The 19650-nt window shown below is 35.3% G+C and overlaps 1 protein-coding gene across 1 annotated transcript in view; it reads right to left on the reverse strand.

The window, feature by feature from the left end:
- The window catches only part of PIK3CA (phosphatidylinositol-4,5-bisphosphate 3-kinase catalytic subunit alpha), a 110689-nt gene that overhangs the window by 24366 nt on the left and 66673 nt on the right, over positions 1 to 19650 (reverse strand). The window contains exons 2-6 of the mRNA XM_082839010.1: positions 10243 to 10670; positions 9497 to 9706; positions 6269 to 6519; positions 4297 to 4542; positions 3480 to 3565 (exon numbers count right to left, since the gene is read on the reverse strand). Of these exons, the coding sequence (XP_082695136.1) occupies positions 3480 to 3565; positions 4297 to 4542; positions 6269 to 6519; positions 9497 to 9706; positions 10243 to 10594 (1145 nt within the window). The 5' untranslated portion in view covers positions 10595 to 10670. The remainder of the gene's footprint in view (positions 1 to 3479; positions 3566 to 4296; positions 4543 to 6268; positions 6520 to 9496; positions 9707 to 10242; positions 10671 to 19650) is intronic.

The following is a 19650-nucleotide window of genomic DNA, read 5'->3' on the forward strand; positions in this document are numbered from 1 at the left end:
GGAGAAAGTATGTAAATTTTAGAGTAACTAACTACTTCACAAGAGGTAATAAAACTTGACATTCATAATAAGGAAAGCATAAGAAGCTACTACAACAAGTGATGATAAAAATTATTCAAATTTTTATGATAAATTCCCTTCAATTTATTGGATGTTACATGCGAAATTATGTCTATATTTGGTAAACATACTGGTAAAGAGCGAAGTATAATAAGTAGTAGTTTGTTTTTTTTTTAATTAAAATCATTATAGTAATGGCTAAAAGCTTGGACTCAGAAGTTAGACTACCTGGAGTAAAGTCTTGTTTCTACTATTTTACTATATGTGTAACCCTCACTTTGTGTAACCCTCGCTTTGTCTGTTTTTTCATGTGTGAAATGGGACTAATAATATTACTTACTCTCAAAGAGTTGTTTTGAAGATTAAATGAGATAACATAAGTAAAGCACTTAGAACAGTAACTGGTCCATGTTAAAAGCTCAAGTGCTAGATATTAACTTTGAAAACTTTTCAAATGGCTTCTTTATAATTCTGTTCTGTTTTCTGATTATAAATAAAACAAGACTTAATTAACAAAACAGTATAAGAATTCTACTTTTAATTAGTCAGACTAAGTTATAAAACCATCAGTAAAATAAGTTCTATTTATTCTAGTATCTTTGCTTGAGTGTGGTCAAAGATAAAAAGAAATATGTTGTCCTTTTATACAGAGAAGACATTTAAAATGCGGGAACTTAGCTAGAAGGAAATCGAAAGGGAAAGGAGACAACAAATGCAGGGAAAAGAAATACTGTGAGATTTGATAAGTCCACAGTAATTCAAGAAAAATTAGAAGATGTATCTCAAATGTACCTAGTACTTTTTACTACTCTGAAATTTTTAGAATTGCTCATAATTAGTGAGAAATTTTCTACACACTTTCTAAGAGAACTGTGTCTTATTAATGTAGTTCAGTATTATGTTAACCGAATAAAGCATGCTCCTTTCACACACACACCCCACCCATACCCAATTAGGTTCTTTATTTTGGCAATGGTTTTATATATATATTTCAAATTGATTTTGACATTGGGAGATAACTGGTAACATTTATAAGAAATTTATTTAGTATATAGAAAGAACAGATTTAGAACAATCACTTAATCTCAGTAAGAATTTTAAAGATTCTAATAACTTAATACACTTTTACCTCTGATCTTTTCTGTGAATGCAGAAAAGTTTTAAAATTTTTTTTTTGATTTTTGATTTTTTGATTTTTTTTTCATTTTAACATCTTTATTGGAGTATAATTGCTTTACAATGGTATGTTAGTTTCAGCTTCACAACAAAATGAATCAGTTATATATATACATATGTTCCCATATCTCTTCCCGCTTGCGTCTCCCTCCCTCCCACCCTCCCTATCCCACCCCTCCAGGCAGTCACAAAGCACCGAGCTGATCTCCCTGTGCTATGCGGCTGCTTCCGACTAGCTATCTACCTTACGTTTGGTAGTGTATATATGTCCATGCCTCTCTCTCGCTTTGTCACAGTTTACCCTTCCCCATCCCCATATCCTCAAGTCCATTCTCTAGTAAGTCTGTCTTTATTCCTGGTTCACCCCTAGGTTCTTCATGACATTTTTTTTTCTTAAATTCCATATATATGTGTTAGCATACGGTATTTGTCTCTCTCTTTCTGACTTACTTCACTCTGTATGACAGACTCTAGGTCTATCCACCTCATTACAAATAGCTCAATTTCGTTTCTTTTTATGACTGAGTAATATTCCATTGTATATATGTGCCACATCTTCTTTATCCATTCATCCGATGATGGACACTTAGGTTGTTTCCATCTCCAGGCTATTGTAAATAGAGCTGCAATGAACATTTTGGTACATGACTCTTTTGGAATTATGGTTTTCTCAGGGTATATGCCCAGTAATGGGATTGCTGGGTCATATGGTAGTTCTATTTGTAGTTTTTTAAGGAACCTCCATACTGTTCTATATAGCGGCTGTACCAACTCACATTCCCACCAGCAGTGCAAGAGTGTTCCCTTTTCTCCACATTCTCTCCAGTATTTATTGTTTCTAGATTTTTTGATGATGGCCATTCTGACTGGTAAAATTTACTTAAATCTTTATACTACTACCACAGGGATTTTACCTTACAGATATTCTTAAAGGAAAGACAATAAAATATAAGTCCTTTATGAATAGCTATTTTAAGATATTAAAATTTTAACAGTTTAATCTTATATTATTAAATAAATTTACCTTTTACTTTTCTAAAGCCTGTTTATTCTTGGTACTTGAAAGAACTAGGATAAATCTACCCAACTGTATTTTGTGGTCTTTGCTTGGGGCTTGTTGAATTCCTTAGATTGTTGGTTTTATAGTTTTCACCAAATTTGGAAAATTTTGGCTATAATTTCCTCAAATATTGTTTTTCTGCTCCTTGCACAACCACCCACCTAACCTGTGACAGATATGCTGTGTGAGTGGGAAATAAACATTTGTTGTTCTAACAAAAAATTCAGAAGATTCTGGTATGGTCTGTTGCCACAGCATAACTTCTAACCCGAATGATGTATTGATACTTTCTGACCTATAATGGTTCAGGCAGGGCAGGGAACTATTTCCCTTCCTCCTGGTAGAGAAGGCTACCATCTCTTTGAACTTTACGTAGGCTCTCTCACCTCTATCAATTTAATTACAACACCATAACTTTTTCTTGACTCTCCTAGAACTCAATCTGAATTGATTATGAAATTTACTTCTGGAAGATCCACTAGTTAGCTCTATTGCTAGTCTAAAAAATCCATCTTTAACATTTAATTCCAATTTGAGTTCTCTTAAAATATTACTATTAATTTCAAGAATAAACTTTTATCCCCAAATGATTCTATACAGAGAAGCAAAGAAATGGCAGGATGTCAAGCTGTTGAATTATACTACCTTTTATTTCTTCATTTTATCTAGGCAGTAATCATTTAAAAATGTTCCCAATAACATCCCCTCCCACTAAGAAACTGGTTTGTGCTCCAAGATTCTTTATTTGAATGTCATAAATATGTATTCTTGGGAGTACTGTAAAGAAAACTGCCTCAGAGTAGTCCAGCTCTAAAGTTGTTTGCCAACTCTCACTTCTTAATGGAAATGCAAATGGAGATAAAAAAGGAATAAAATGCTAGGTTTATGGATCTAATGTAAGGAATAATCAGCACAAAACTATAACCACATTCTGTTCTCTCCTTGACACAATGAGAAGAGAGGATCAGAAAAACCCTTCCGATAACGTTTTAGGGAGAATCAATAAAGTGATCCTGTGATTGATACTCATTAGACGGAATGTCCTCATGTTCTATATGTAAATGTCTGGTAATTATATATGACTTGTATAAAACTAATGATGTAAACTATACTACTTTTATTTATTATACTGCTAAACACTAATATGACTTTTGGAAATATAAACTCATATATACTTCCTTACCTGGGATTGGAACAAGGTACTCTTTGAGTGTTCACATTATCACATAAGGGTTCTCCTCCATGGTAGATACCTGTTCGAACATAGATCTAAGGAAAATAAAAAGTTATGTGTATACACATACATATATATATATATATATATATATATGTATATATACACACGCACACATACATACTAGACCAGACCAATATTAAACATTATCAAAACAATGTAACTGATATGAATGAGAGAATCAACTAAAGTTTCTGTTCAGATGTAGCTTTTCTTTTCTCTTTTTCTTCACATGTATAGTAAATTAATACTGATGCAGATTCTTCACCAAAATGTACTGCTGCCTTCAGGTGGACTTACACTATTAAAAATCAAGATAGGCCCACAATCCCTTTAGGCTAGGTATGTAATTCAGAGTTTTTCATATTTTAGAAAGATAAATTGGTACATATACTAAATATTACTTAGTACTCTTAGCAGTTAAAGCAGCACTCCATAAGGAAATTAATATTTCTGCAATAAAACATTTGGATATTTACACTAAGTGGGATAAATAAAGACTGTAAAAAACCTCGCTTCAGGTTAGGTCAGGTTTTCTTGCCAAATGAATTCTGTAAAAGTTTGGTTTTAAGAGCTTAGAATTATGGGTATTAGAATTATTAGAATTAGGGATATTAGAATTACAGAAAATGATTATAAGCTGAGGTAGATGTTTTCTAGCCAGCTGAAAACATACTGCAGGTCAACAGATTATTATATACTTCAATAAAAAAGATTTATATAAAATAATTTATATACAATAATAAACATCAACACTTGACCTTACCTTGTCAATGTCTCGAATATTTACATTCACATAGGTTGCACAAAGAATTTTTATCCTAAGTGCACTATTTATAACCCAAAGGGATTTTGTAGATGTTTCTCCATTCATATATGGTGTAGCTGTGGAGATGCGTCTGGAATAAGATGGCATTGTAAAACAGTCCATTGGCAGTTGAGAGTAGAGGCTTTCTTTAGCCATCAGCATCAAATTGGGCATCCTCCCAAGCATTATACAGCTTCTTATATACTGTAAGAGATTAAGGTGGGAGGAGAGAAGGCATTTCTTGTAAGGTTTTTCATTTTAAAGGCAACATATAAGAGTACTATGAGAATTTACATACTAATCTGCAAAGGTAATTAAAAAAATCAAACATTATAGACACATTTCTTAGCAGTTGCTATATTTATAACATTTTAAAAACTAACATTTGGGAGTTAGGTTTTAGCACAGATAAACCAAACACATCTTGGAATATAAATTGTATAAAAGAAAAGAAAAACAAAGGTCAGCTTTTTAGACTGTAGTTCTACCTTTAACTGGAAGGAAAAAGAAAGAAAAGAAAAAAGGAATTAAAAATAAGGATAAGAAGATACTCATTATGAAAACACTAGATATTAGAATTACAGAAAAGGACTATAAGCTGAGGTAGATGTTTTCTAGCCAACTGAAAACATACTGCAGGTGCTTGTTAAAGGAAAAGCAACATCATTTAGGAAGCCTCTGCCATTCAATCTATTAAGTCATACTGATGTCAAATCCAAGAGCTGCTGCCCACTTGTTCTTCTGTCCCAACATTTCTTGAGAAATATTTGTTTTGTTAAAAAAAAAAAACAGAACAAAAAAACCCAAAAACCACAAAGAGAGGAGACTAATAAAATTATGGAATATGTTTTAAAAAATATTAAAATGCATTGGTTTGAACTCTGAAATGGTAGTTAGGATAGATTTTCAAGCAACTGTACACATATTACAAAAACCTATTTTCTTACCCATAAGCCCTACTATACTGTAAGCAACCTAAAAGCCAGAACCATGTCTTGCTTGGTATTGTAAACCAGCACTTGACATATGCTTGGTACAAATACAGTTGCTTCTTATAGGTATTTATTTAATGAATAGAAATAGAGAGTAGGGAAGTATTTATAGTACACCTTAATTAACTATAGATCATGGATTTTTTGAAATGTTTATTTTAATTCCTTCTAGTGCCACTGCTTGGGAGGGGATAAAAATCATTAAATACCCCATATTTGGGGATTACTATAACTGCCAACTTTTTTTTTTTTTGACAAAGAACACATTTACCTTATTGCTTACACTGCCTATTCAAATGAACACAACAAACCCTTTTTAAAAAAAGTAAGGCACATGAAAAGCCTTTCGGGCAAGTTCCATGTTATTTAAAATTCCTATTGGCTATAAAAGTATTTCCACTATAGAACTGGACCTATCCAGAAAAGCACACGATGCATTTTTTGCATGTAGAATACCTGAAGCATTATTATATCTTACCTCATGGCACAATTAAACAGTCACCAAATCAAATGTTTGTATCTGAATAATGATATATCTATTGTTACAATTGTAAAACATTAATCAGCTTACCCATATATGTAGTCAGGTCCCCAAATATTAATTATATAAAATCTAAAAGAATAGCATCTGTCGTCTCAAATTCATCAGTCTCTCAAATTAAATATAGTGTAAAAAATAAACTTATTAATCTATTTACTAATATTAATTATTTAATTTTGGGAATTCCCTGGCAGTCCAGCGGTTAGGACTTGGCACTTTCACTGCTGGAGTGCGGGTTCAGTCCCTGATGGGGGAACTAAGATCCCGTAAGCTGTGCAGCACAGCCAAAAAAAATTTGTTTTTAATTTTCAAAAACTATGTCCTAAATACAGATACCAGTTCCCAATGTGATTACCTTTTAAATTTAAAAGTAAGATCTTTGAAACTTGTTACTCACCTTATACTGACTCAGAGGATATTTTTCTAGGAAGTATTCGTCACATCCACACACTTTTAAAATATACTTGCCCTGATATTCTAAAACACAGAGTTTTAGTTGTTCAGATGATAGCAACATACTTCGAGTTTTTTTCCTGATTGCTTCAGCAATTACTTGTTCTGGCACACAGTCATGGTTGATTTTCAGAGTATACTTCTGCTTGTCATTATTTGGAGAAACTATTACCCAAATCACCACTATTATTTGCCCTATAATAGGAAAATAATATTAGATGCAGTCACCACATATATTTCATTTTTCAAGAGACAAATTTCCAAAAGTATGCACTAACCATAATGACTTATAATCAACCTTAATTAAATACAGGTAAATATCAGGTAGAATGACCAAATCTTCAAATCTGATAGGGCTGCCAAACCATGCCCAAACCTCATGTTTTAAGGCAAGCACACAAAACTGTGACTACTGTGTGTCTCAATTACCTGAGACCAAGGTAATTTCCATTCTAAACTACATGACATACTTCACAGATACAACCCCTGTGAAGAGTGACTCATGATGGCATCAAAGGTTCAATAGTACCTTAAGTAGAAGAGTTTCTGGGAACTGTGGGAAAGAATCATGGAGACTTAAAGAAAGATGCTGAATCAGAATGAGAGAAAAGATGGGGGAGGAAGGGGAAAAAAATAAATTTTCTATTTTTTTTCCTTTTAAGAAGAATAATTAAGCTTTAAGCTGGGGGACCAAAAAAAAAAATGAAAATGAAAAGATTAAAACTATGTTAGAGTCGTGTAGGTATCCAGAGTAAAATTCTTTCAAACTTTCTATATGTTGGGAAATATTTCATAAATAGTGGGGAAAAATAAAAAGAGCATTCCATTTTAAAAAGTATGCTAAAGTAGAAATGAATTTTTAAAAAATTTCTTTATTTTCTTTATTTATTTTTGGCTGTGTTGGGTCTTTGCTCTGTGCACAGGCTTTCTCTAGTTGCGGCGAGTGGGGGCCACTCTTCGTTGTGGTGCGCGGGCCTCTCACTGCAGTGGCCCCTCTCATGGAGCACAGACTCCAGGCACACAGGCTTCAGCACTTGCAGCCTGTGGGGCTCAGCAGTTGTGGCCTGTGGGCTCCAGAGCACAGACTCAGCAGTTGTGGCACGTGGGCCCAGCCACTCTGCAGCATGTGGGATCTTCCCGGACCAGGGCTTGAACCCGTGTCCCCTGCATTGGCAGGCGGATTCTCAACCACGGCACCACCAAGGAAGCCCAGAAATGAACTTTTAATGAAGACCTTATGTTATACAAGCATTAAACTACTTTGAAAAATATGTCTAAAATAGTGATAAGATGTCTTAATTTATTCTGAGAGAATATTATATTTAATAGTGTATTAAGTTAACCTATTCTATAACTTTCAATTAAAAACTTCACTTTGTTATTCTGAAAAATACAAATATTTATCTGACACAATGATATTTTTATTTCTAAAACAATTAGTTTATATATTCTCATGTACACTTAATTCTAGAAATTGATATATTGTCAAAAGTCAACTTATATATTATCATTCACTATGATCAGAGTTAAATACTGCATCTAACATTAAGATTAGGAAATTTACTTTTTCTTTGCATATAGTAAGAATGTGTGACGTTTCCCCAAAATTTCATAAAATATTTCTATTTATACTTATTTTTATTTGTAAAAAGATAATCAGCTATAATTCTGTAACAGTGAATTTCAAACTCAATGCTTTTTTTTTTTTCAGTTTTATTCTGAGATAAACAATTCACCAAGGGATCAGCACCATATGCACACATTCATTCAATCAATCACTACTTACTGCACACAAGTTGTGTACCTGAAAAAAAAGACAACCCTCAGAATGGGAGAAAATATTTGCAAATGAATCAACGGACAAAGGATTAATCTCCAAAATATACAAACAGCTCATGTAGCTCAATATCAAAAAAGCAAACAACCCAATCTAAAAATGGGTGGAAGACCTAAATAGACATTTCACCAAAGAAGACATACAGATGGCCAAGAGGCACATGAAAAGATGCTCAACATCACTAATTATTAGAGAAATGCAAATCAAAACTACAATGAGCTATCACCTCACACTGGTTAGAATGGGCATCATCAGAAAATCAACAAACAATAAATGCTGGAGAGGGTGCAGAGAAAAGGGAATCCTCTTGCACTGTTGATACAGCTACTATGGAGAACAGTAGGAAGGTTCCTCAAAAAACTAAAGAAAGAATTACCATATGACCCAGCAATCCCACTACTGGACATATACCCAGAGAAAACAATAATTCAAAAAGACACACGTGCCCCAATGTTCATAGCAGCACTATTTACAATAGCCAGGTCATGGAAGCAACCTAAATGTCCATCGACAGACGAATGGATAAAGAAGATGTGGTATATATATACAATGGAATATTACTCAGCCATAAAAAGGAATGAAACTGGGTCATTTGTAGAGACCTGGATGGACCTAGAGACTGTCATACAGGGTGAAGTAAGTCAGAAAGAGAAAAACAAATATTGTATATTAATGCATATATGCAGAATCTAGAAAAATGGTACCGAAGAACCAGTTTGCAAGGCAGAAATAGAGACACAGATGTAGAGAACAAATGTATGGATGCCAAGGGGGGAAAGTGGGGGATGAGGGTGGGATGAACTGGGAGATTGGGATTGACATATATCCACTAATATGTATAAAATAGATAACTAATAAGAACCTGCTGTATAGCACAGGGAACTCCACTTCGCTGTACAGCAGAAACTAACACAACATTGTAAAACAACTATACCCCAATAAAAAATAAGTAAATAAATTCAATTATAAAGAAAATACAGCACACAAAGTATTACACATTTCATAAGGACACACACAAATAAAATAATTCAAGATTTAAAAAAAAAAAGTTGTGTACTTAGCACTCAGCTATATGTTGTCAGTAAAGCATTCCCTGCCTTCAAGAAGCTTATCATCTAGCTAGGATAAAAAGACTGTACAGGGATTCCCTGGTGGCGCAGTGGTTGAGAGTCCGCCTGCCCAAGCATGGGACATGGGTTCGTGCCCTGGTCCGGGAGGATCCCACATGCTGCGGAGCAGCTGGGCCCCCCCCAAAAAAAGACTGTACAAAGATATACGCACAGATAAAAGTTTTCACTACAGTGACCAATTATGGTAGATTTACAATTTTCTTACCTTTATCCAATTTATTATATATGTGCTTTGGCAGTTCTGGTGAAGATTCTACATTTGGAGGATAGACATACATTGCTCTACTATGCGGTGAATTGAGATCCCTAAGATCCACAGCTTCTTTACAAACATTGAGAATATTTCTTCGGAAGTCCTGTACTTCTGGATCTTTAACCATATCGAATTCACACACTGGCATGCCAATAGCAAAACCTTAAAAAAATTATATAGAGAATATAACATTCTGTTAAACACACAGTAAGACCATGTTTATTGTAAATAGGGAACTTGGTAGGTATGGAAGATCACAATAAAGAAGTTTCTCTTTGTTAATAAAATTTTTGATGAATACATATAGTAAGAATTGACAAGATCGCAAATACTTTTAATATATAAAATATGATCTGTTTGGCAATTTGGAGCAAAGGTTGCAAACATTATTCATATCAATTATTTTTTAAAAGACAAAACAAAACTGGGATATAACAAATATAAATCATCCCTACAAATGATACTTCTTAAAGAAAACTTTACAGAATAATACCAAGGTGTTAAAAACAGTTCCTCAGCCTAACAGTCAAAAAAACTTTAGATTTGTAATGATTTTTATTTTGAAATCTATTTATTTAAGATTACAAAGGTAATTAACCAGTTCAGACAAAATATTTTACTAATGAGAAAATAGTTAAGCTTCATAGTTATTTGCATTTAGAATAGAATGACAAGGCCATTTCAAAATTTTATCATACCAATTTCTCGATTGAGGATCTTTTCTTCACGGTTGCCTACTGGTTCAATTACTTTTAAAAAGGGTTGAAAAAGCCGAAGGTCACAAAGTCGTCTTGTTTCATCAAAAAATTCTTCCCTTTCTGCTTCTTGGGTAACACTTACGAAAATGTAAGAAGATTCATCTTGAAGAAGTTGATGGAGAGGGTATTTTCTCGCTTCTTTAAATAGTTCATGCTTTATAGTTATTAATGTAGCCTCACGGAGGCATTCTAAAGTCACTATCATCCCATTTGGTAGTAAACATTCTACTAGGATTCTTGGGGGCATCAAGTGGATGCCCCACAGTTCACCTGATGATGGTCTTGGAGGCATTGTTCTGATCCTTTACAAGTTTTACATATAAAAGTACTTTAAGGAATTAGATGGGTGGCTGTCCCAAAGCAGAAATCTAAACCAAAGAAAGAAAACATATGTTAAAAGAGAAACAACCATCAAAGAATACATTTATGGTATTACTAAATGCAAAAATTCATTTTCTGTAGTTTGAAATGATTAGGGTAAGTAATTACAATTCATCTTAGATTGCTGCTCCTAATTAGGCTAGAAGAACTGATTCCAAAGCAGAAATTAGAAAAAAAAATCACTTGTATTTAATAAATTCATTCAATAAGAAAAAGTTTTATTTGAATGGACTTTTAAAGTCAGTTCTTAACAAGACAGAGCTGGGGCTATGGAGAGAATAAATAGTAAGTTGCAACTGAAACCAAAATTCCCGTAATATATCATTCTTTTCTATTTTATGGAGCAACAGAATTTGGGCTGGAAAGGCTCTTTTAGATCATGGGTCCATTGTTTTTATTTTACAGATGAGTAAAGTAAAGGCTAGAGAAGTCAAATCCTTTTGCTTTTACACCCCTACTTCCACCCTATGGTAACTAGAATTTACATAGCTTAGTCTTTTTTTCTTTCTTAAGAAAGAAAAATCATTGTAATTTCCTTTTTTGTATTGATTATTGTCTAAGTGATATCTTAGACCATATCTAAGTTTTTTTTTTTGTTTTGGTTTTTTTCGGTACGCGGGCCTCTCACTGTTGTGGCCTCTACCGTTGCAGAGCATAGGTTCTGGACGCGCAGGTTCAGCGGCCATGGCTCACGGGCCCAGCCGCTCCGCGGCATGTGGGATCCTTCTGGACCGGGGCACGAACTGGTGTCCCCTGCATCGGCAGGCGGACTCCCAACCACTGCGCCACCAGGGAAGCCCTAAGTATTTTAAGTATAATTAAATTTACTTAAGTATAAAGCTTAAGTATAATAAGCTTTTAAGTATAATTTAGTTATATATTCACTATAAGGTAAAGTGTCATCAATGCATTTTCCTTGAGATATAATGATGAATTTGCAATGATCCATCCCTTTTATCAAATAACCCAGTCCTAATACTTCTGATTGAAATGAACTGATCTACATATCCAATGACTCTTTTTGTCAGTATAATGTTCCAACACACTGTGTTAAGCACTTATATTATTTGGAAAAATATTAAGTATTATTACAATCTGAAGCCCTCATTTATTTTAGATGTCAACAACCTTAGGGGTTCCTTTGGAAGATACTGTCAAAACCCACAAAACAAAATTTTATTTCTTGCTGTTTATATTTTCTTTTATTCAGTAAGCTAAACTGTAAAGATATAAGAAAAAATAAGGTCTGAAATATTAAGAAAATAAAGAAGAAATAAAAGTTAAGCAAGAGGAATGAATCAAAAAAGAGCCCAGATAACTTACGTATTCAATTACTCTATCAGGCACTGTAGACAATAGCTATAAATGACACTTTGTTTATTCACCAAAAATGTATTGATGTTGTCCCCAGGACCATGTTAGGTGCTGGGAATATGATGATAAGTAAGACAGGCATGGCCCTTGCCCTCACAAGACAAAGTCAAGAGTGTGAAGGTTATGTGTATATGGGTGTGGGGTAATAAATTCACAGGTACAAAACAGAAAAAAAATGTTCTCATGAAGTGCCAGGTGCTATAAAAGCACATAGCGTGGTCACCTAACTTAATGGAAGTTGGAGTGGGAAAGTTTTCCATAGGAGCTAACATATAAACTAAATTCTTTAGGGATAAGCTGGAGCTGAACAAACACAGTGAGAAAGAGGTGAGGAGCACGATATATCTAATCCAGAAACCTATCTCTGACTCCTTTATGTCATGCTCGCCAACAGCTAATCCATCAACCAATTCTGTTAATTCTATATCCTGAATCTCTTAGTACCTTGGGTCGGGCCACTACTATTTCTTGTCTGGACCACTGCAAAGGCCTAAATGTAAGTCTTACTACATCTACATTTGCCCCCTACAATCCATCTTTCTCCTCACAGCCAGTGCAACCTAGAGACAACAACAGAACCTATTTTGATCAGACATTTCTGCTGTACCCATTCTCAGTTGCAAACAAGTGTTTATGCTTCAGAGTTATAACATATGAAGGAGGTGAGGAGTGGAAATAGGAGAAATTTCAAGCCCTCTCCCTACCTCTGGAAATACAGAAATCAATTGAAAGACAATAAGAAATAAAAAATTATTTTTTAATACCTGAAAATATTTTCTTCAAATTTATAAAAGGGACTCACTGAAGTTATAGGATTTAAAATATAATTATCCTATTTTCTATACTTTTAAAAGAAAATTCATTGGCTAGCAAAAAGACCAGATGGATCAATCTGAGTGCATAATTATAAACTGACTTAAGCTAAGCTTTTTAAAAACATACAAAAAAATCTGAAGAATGCAAGGGAAAATGCCAAATGACTACTTTTAAATGATGATCTGCCTGCACAAAAAAGTTCAAACAAAAACAAAACCAAACCACAAACCACACTAAAACAGCAGCTGTGTTTATAGTTTTCTTTGTTGAATGGCACTAACTGATCTATGTTACGGAATCATGCGGGCAACTATTTTATATATAATAAATAACAACCCCCAGAGTCCCATATGTTTCCTAAGAATTAGCAAAAGAGAAGTCTAGTACAACAGGAGATCACTGATTCTAATCCTTATTCTACTATAGTATATTTATGGGCAATTAACAACTAGTAAATACTCAAGACATGCCGTTCTCATTAAGAGAATAAATGCAATCACAGCTATAAAACACTTGGCGATCCTGGAAGGCAGGCACTGGTCGACACTCTGGTAGTACTATACAGAAGAGAGAGGAAGCTAACTTTGTCTTCTTCTGCCAGGCCTTATTCTGTTCAAACCACTACCTCAGAGCTCACAAGAGCAGAAGTGTAGAAGAGGCAAATGGAGCTAACACTTAGTATTTAGTATGCATCTTGCACTTATGCAGGCAATAACCCTTTTGGTGTAGGTAATAACCATTTTACATATGAGAAAACCGAAGATCAGAGAAGTAAAGTTATTCACCACCAGTAAATGTTAGATACGGATTTTGAATCCAGGTCTAGATGATTTCAAAGTGTACATTATAACCATGCTGCTATTTGGGCTTCAGTTATGGCAGGAATATTCACTGGTGGTAAATAAGAGAATGGGCTCTGAAGTTACACTGGATTCACATTCTGTCTGCCTTAGTTAATAGTTGTATGGCCTTGAGCAGTTTAATTCATCTCATGGCACCTTATATCACTCCCCACCCCTGCCACCCACTGCCCCAATTTGTTATGTTGGGATAATGGCATATACTTCATCAGACTGTGGTATTAGATGAGGTAATATATGAAAAACATGTAAGCAAAGAGACTGGCACACTGTAAGCACTCAAAAATGTTAAATATTATTAATAAACCTGTTAAGTATACCCATATTATCTTTTCAAGCTATTATGAATTATTCAGGACGAGCATCAGTTAGGGATGGGAAAAAGGAGCTTGGGTTCTTTTACAGAGGGAAGCAAGTAAATAAGGAGCTTCAGCTTCATAAAGCAGCGCCAGTGTCAAGTGCTGAAACTTGAAGGTAGCACTGGTATTGCAAGGCTCACAGATGAGTTTAGAATGTGGCTCAGATGCTGGTACTTTTGCAGCTGCTTCTAGTTCCCCAAACCCCTAGTATCCCCATTTAATTGGTACAGCTATTTATGGCTTAGGTGTGAGGAATCCTCCTTTTTGGAGAAATACTTGCTTGTGCCAGGTTCTAGGTTAAATAGTATGAAAACAATGGTAAATAGATGCTTTCTCTTTGGCTGTTTAGTTTACTGGGGAAAGACAAGACACAGGAACAACTTTAACAATGGAAAATTGTTATAAGACAGAATATGAACTTTGGAAAAGTCACAGGAAATCTCCAACTGCCTGAGGAGGCTAGGGAAGGCATCACAGAGGTAAAGTCTGAGTATTACAGATTAGTAGGGATTTTGCAGAGAAGAGGTGGCTTGGACCTGGGAGAGCTAGACGAGGAGGGTGTTTTAGATTGCCACAAGAGTATGTGTGCAAAGTCACAGACCATGAAAGAATGCACCTTTTACCAGCAATACAAGCTGTTTTTATTACTTGAGTATGAAGTGCATGAGAATAGGTAGGATATGCGATAAAGAAGGAGGGGTGAGAGGTAGGCAGGGGCCAGAAAGGTGAGCAGACTCCATTTTAAGGAGTTTGAATTTTATGTAGTACACTCTAAGTAAAACGGAGTCTCTGAAGTATTTTGAACACAAGAATGACATGACATTTTTTTTCATGATTTTTAAATTCAGATTTCTTAAAAAAATTGTTTTTAAATATAGGATATAACCAAATAAACATTAAACCAAGGTGTAAAAACTTTATCTTCTCAATTTCCCAAATTTGGAGGAAAATCCCTAAAGTTAAGAAATCAGAGTACGTAACGTTTTAAATAAATGGCCTTTACACTACAGAAAAAATTAAATGTTGATAAAGAAGGTGGAATTATCCAAACTTAAGGGCATAACCTATTTACAAAGAAAAACTTATTTGAAAAGCAGTAGAGGGGGATAAATCACTCTAAGATTAATATTTAAAATATGAATCTATGCAATTTGGAGGTCTGAGGTGACAAAAATGTATTTGTTAAAAAGAAAACACTTTAAGAGTCAAGGAACTACTCTATTGGGCTTTGGAGTTCAGAATGCCAGGACTAAATAGTCACATATTGACAAATCACAATTATTCAGAACTGTTAGGAAATAAATTGGTTTTGCTTATCCTAATTATTTTTTAAATGTTATTTATTTATTTATTTTTGGCTGTGTTGGGTCTTCGTTTCTGTGCGTGGATTTTCTGTAGTTGCGGCAAGCGGGGGCCACCCTTCATCGCGGTGCACAGGCCTCTCACTGTCGCGGCCTCTCTTGTTGCAGAGCACAAGCTCCAGACGCGCAGGCTCAGCAGTTGTGGCTCAGGGGCCTAGTTGCTCCGCGGCACGTGGAATCCTCCCAGACCAGGGCTCGAACCCGTGTCCCCTGCATTGGCAGGCAGATTCTCAACCACTGCGCCACCAGAGAGGCCCTATCCTAATTTTTAAATATATCTAATAATGAGTTATTTCAACTGGGGCAGTTCTGTTTTCCTAAAAGAGTATATATAAATATATTTCACAACTTACCCTTTTCTTGATGAATTACAGTCCTCATTATAAAATGAACTACTGTGCTATACGAAAATACAAGATAGCAAAGCTTTTCAGTATTACTGAGGAGTCTGAGGGTATTTCTGACCCTAAAACCAATGATCCCAGGGTGGAGACTGATTTAAAAACGCTCTCATCCCCTGGTTTTCTGGCAGTCAATGGTCACTTCTCAGCTGTGGCCAGACTGCCTTATGAGAGTAGCCTCCTGTTCTTCTGTTATTCATTTCTACTCAGCATCCACATTTGACCATCGTTTTCTAACAGTCTATTAGCTAAAGGCCAACAGACCAAATGATGATATGAGAACCTCTGCTTTATGAGGTTAGAACAAAACATGTAACAGATACCTTGCTGATCAGGGACTTCTGTTTACTTCCTTGTTCTGGTATTAAAATTACTGTTAAAAATTACTGTGCTTGGGCAGGAGGCACTGAAAGTCTTTTTTGTTCTTAGAAGGACTGAACCTGCATTTATGTCTTGGTAGGGGTTGGGTCTGTCTGCATTAGCAGTCCATGCGGGAGGGATGATATTGCTCAGCAGGAGTAAACACACCTTTAAGGACAAAATATGCAGCAGAAATGAACAGTAGAAAATAGTCTCAGACTCTCCACTGTCACTTGACTTTTATAGTGAAAGGCTTCTTACTTCAATGGGCAATTCAGTATTTTGAACACTTAGTGTGCACTTTCAGCCCAAAAAGACAATGACATTTTGACAATTTGTTTTTAACTCCTAAATTGAAAGCCTTTCTCCATTTATATTAAAATGTTATTTCCAGATTTCATCATTTAAGGCAAGGGTTGTCAAACTATGGCCCACAGGCCAAATCCAACTCACCACCTGCTTTTGTAAATAAAGTTTAATTGGAACACAGCCAATAAACCATGTTTACGTATTGTCAACGATGCTTTTGCACTACAACAGTAGAGTTGAGCAGGTGCTACAGAGACCATGTGGCCTGCAAAACCTAAGATATTTACTATCTGGCTTTTTACAGAAAAAGTTTGCTACCTCTGAAAAGGTATCAGAATTACTTGATAGCAACTGGAGAATTTTCTAAATGCACAATGGCTAATAAGTCATCCCAACCCTACCTTTACAACCACAACCCTATACTTTCAATCTAAGTACTTTGAAAACAAAAACAAAGACATTAATTTTAAGCCAGTGAAGTTAAAATCTTGAAATGCTGAAGTATCTCATAAGTCACTTAAATATTTTCAGTGTTAGGAGCTCACTAACTGATGTAGAAGTTTTTGTGAAGCACTTCTAAAGTTATTCCTAAAGGTTGTTATTCCTAAACTTCTTTATTCCAACAGTTCTGCTTTCTCTATCTCTGAACATATTGACAGAGATTAGAATTTTCCCTAGGTCTTTTAATCCCAATCCCTTTAACCATAATTCAGGTGAGACAGTTTGTTGTCATCTTCTTTGCCATCACTGGATGTGTTCTTTTGCTAATAATATTCATCTCAAAATGCAGCAACCAAAATCTAGTACAATACTCTAGAGTCAATATCACCAAGGCAGAGTACAGAAAACTATTAGTTGACTGTGGATTATGAGTCTCTATAAACACTGGCTAAGACAGCAGAGACCTTTTCTAACTTGATTACTTTAAAATATACATAAAGCATATCTTATATATCTTTAATTCAGATTTTAATTTCAGAAGTATATTATGTTTAAAATAGTTGTTTCTAAAATATCAATATTACATCTGCATCAGAAAGTCATTAAAAATAAGAAAGCTATTTTTAAGCGTACACTTGCAAACTTAGGGGATATCTATATGGACTCGATTGCAGCTTAATCACCCCAAACAGCCACAATTTGCTAAAATAAGCACCTTGTATTTTCTAGATATATATGTCCCACAAATATAGAAGCTGCATAAATGTTGAATGACCAAAGGTTTTACAAACACCATTTTTTTATTTAACTGATACATTTAGCAAATGTTATCTGATTTCACTGACACATTTACAAATGTGTATCTGTTTAGACATATGTTGACAAGATATTTTCTACCCTCATTCTCAGATAGGTCAACAGGAAAACATTAAAGTAGTTTTGTGGCTAACTCAGTTGCCACCGCTGCATCCCAGCTGCATCTATTTGCTCATTAAAACTTTTCTGTTTTTTTAAAAACTTACAAATGAACCTTTAGTTTATTTAGAACAAGAGAACAAAAACTTGCCTCTACACTTACTACAGAAATAACATGATTTAAATCTCAATAATTCCATGGTTTGATTAATCTCTTTAATATTTGTTTCCAGAGTTAATTACTTCCTTTCTTAATGTTACCCAGCCTCTTATGTATTTCTATAACTGTACCTTAATACATTATTATTATATTATCTACATCCATGTTTGACTTCCTGATAGACTGTGAACTTTTCCAGGATAGGGTCTTTATTTGGGTCACTATAATCCTACAGCATAAATGAGTAAGTAGGAAAACTAATTTGTTGAAATTATCCCAGGGAAAATGTAACAAGGCCCTGAACAAAAGAGTGGTAGCAACAGTAATAAGCAAGAAAAGAGATAGACGAAGAAACCTTGTAAAGGAAAATCAAAAGCACTGAGAGATCAATTGGATTTAAGGGATAAGAAACCATTTTAAACAAATTTCACTGCAGTGGTTATGCATGGGAAGCAAGTGTCTTTCAGTACAATTATTCTGAGCCCCAGTTAGGGCCTCTAAAATTCTCTTCCTCTAAGAGTCACTGAGCTGTTGTTGGAGTGAGTCCAAACAGACAGCTGTAATATACACGAGCTCTGGAAGGATGCGTATTATCCATTTCTTTCAAAGTGCTGTCCTTCACTAACCTTTACAAGCAGATCATGAGAAAACAGATTTAACTCATTATTTTAGTGATTCAGACAGACCTTAACAACTTCGGGTTGGAAAATCAAGTTCTCATGACCAGGATATAGAAAATTTAAATTCCTTTAGAAGGTGATGCAATTCATTTTCACTATTAAATTTGTAGTGCTATAAAAAAGGTGTTATGAAAATACATTTCAGAGATTTAATGCATTATATAACATAAGCGTTCCCTAACATGAGGTCCATAGATGGGCTTAGGAAGGGTCTTGCTAATGGATTTTTAAAATAATGACAATTAAGGTCTAGGTCAGCAATGTTTATACTGATGGTTTTTTTAAAAAAATAAATTTATTTTTGGCTGTGTTGGGTTTTCGTTGCTGCACGCGGGCTTTCTCTAGTTGCAGAGAGCGGGGGTACTCTTTGTTGCGGTGCATGGGCTTCTCATTGCAGTGGCTTCTCCTGTTGCAGAGCATGGGCTTTAGGCATGCGGGCTTCAGTAGTTGTGGGACGCAGCCTCAGTAATTGTGGCTCTTGGGCTCAGCAGTTGTGGCTCGCAGGCTTTAGAGTTCAGACTCAGTAGTTGTGGTGCACGGACTTAGGTGCTCCGCGGCATGTGGGATCTTCCCGGACCAGGGCTCAAACCCGTGTCCCCTGCATTGGCAGGTGGATTCTTAACCACTGCACCACCAGGGAAGTCCCTCTACTGACAGATTTTTGATTATCAATAAATGTGAACAAATGTGTAGCAGAATCAAATGTGGTAAACAGGGACTTCCTTAGTGGTCCAACAGTTAAGAATCCACCTTCCAATGCAGGGGACATGGGTTCAATTCCTGGTCGGGGAACTAAGATCCCACATGCCATGGGGCAACTACTGCAACTACTGAGCCCGTGCACGCTAGAGCCTGCGCGCCACAACTAGAAGAGAAGCCTGAGCGCTGCAACGAAGAGCCCACGTGCCGCAACTAAGACCCGCCGCAGCCA

This window comes from Leucopleurus acutus (assembly GCF_964270905.1).
Source record: "Leucopleurus acutus genome assembly, chromosome: 5".
In the NCBI taxonomy this organism is placed as follows: Eukaryota; Metazoa; Chordata; class Mammalia; order Artiodactyla; family Delphinidae; genus Leucopleurus; species Leucopleurus acutus.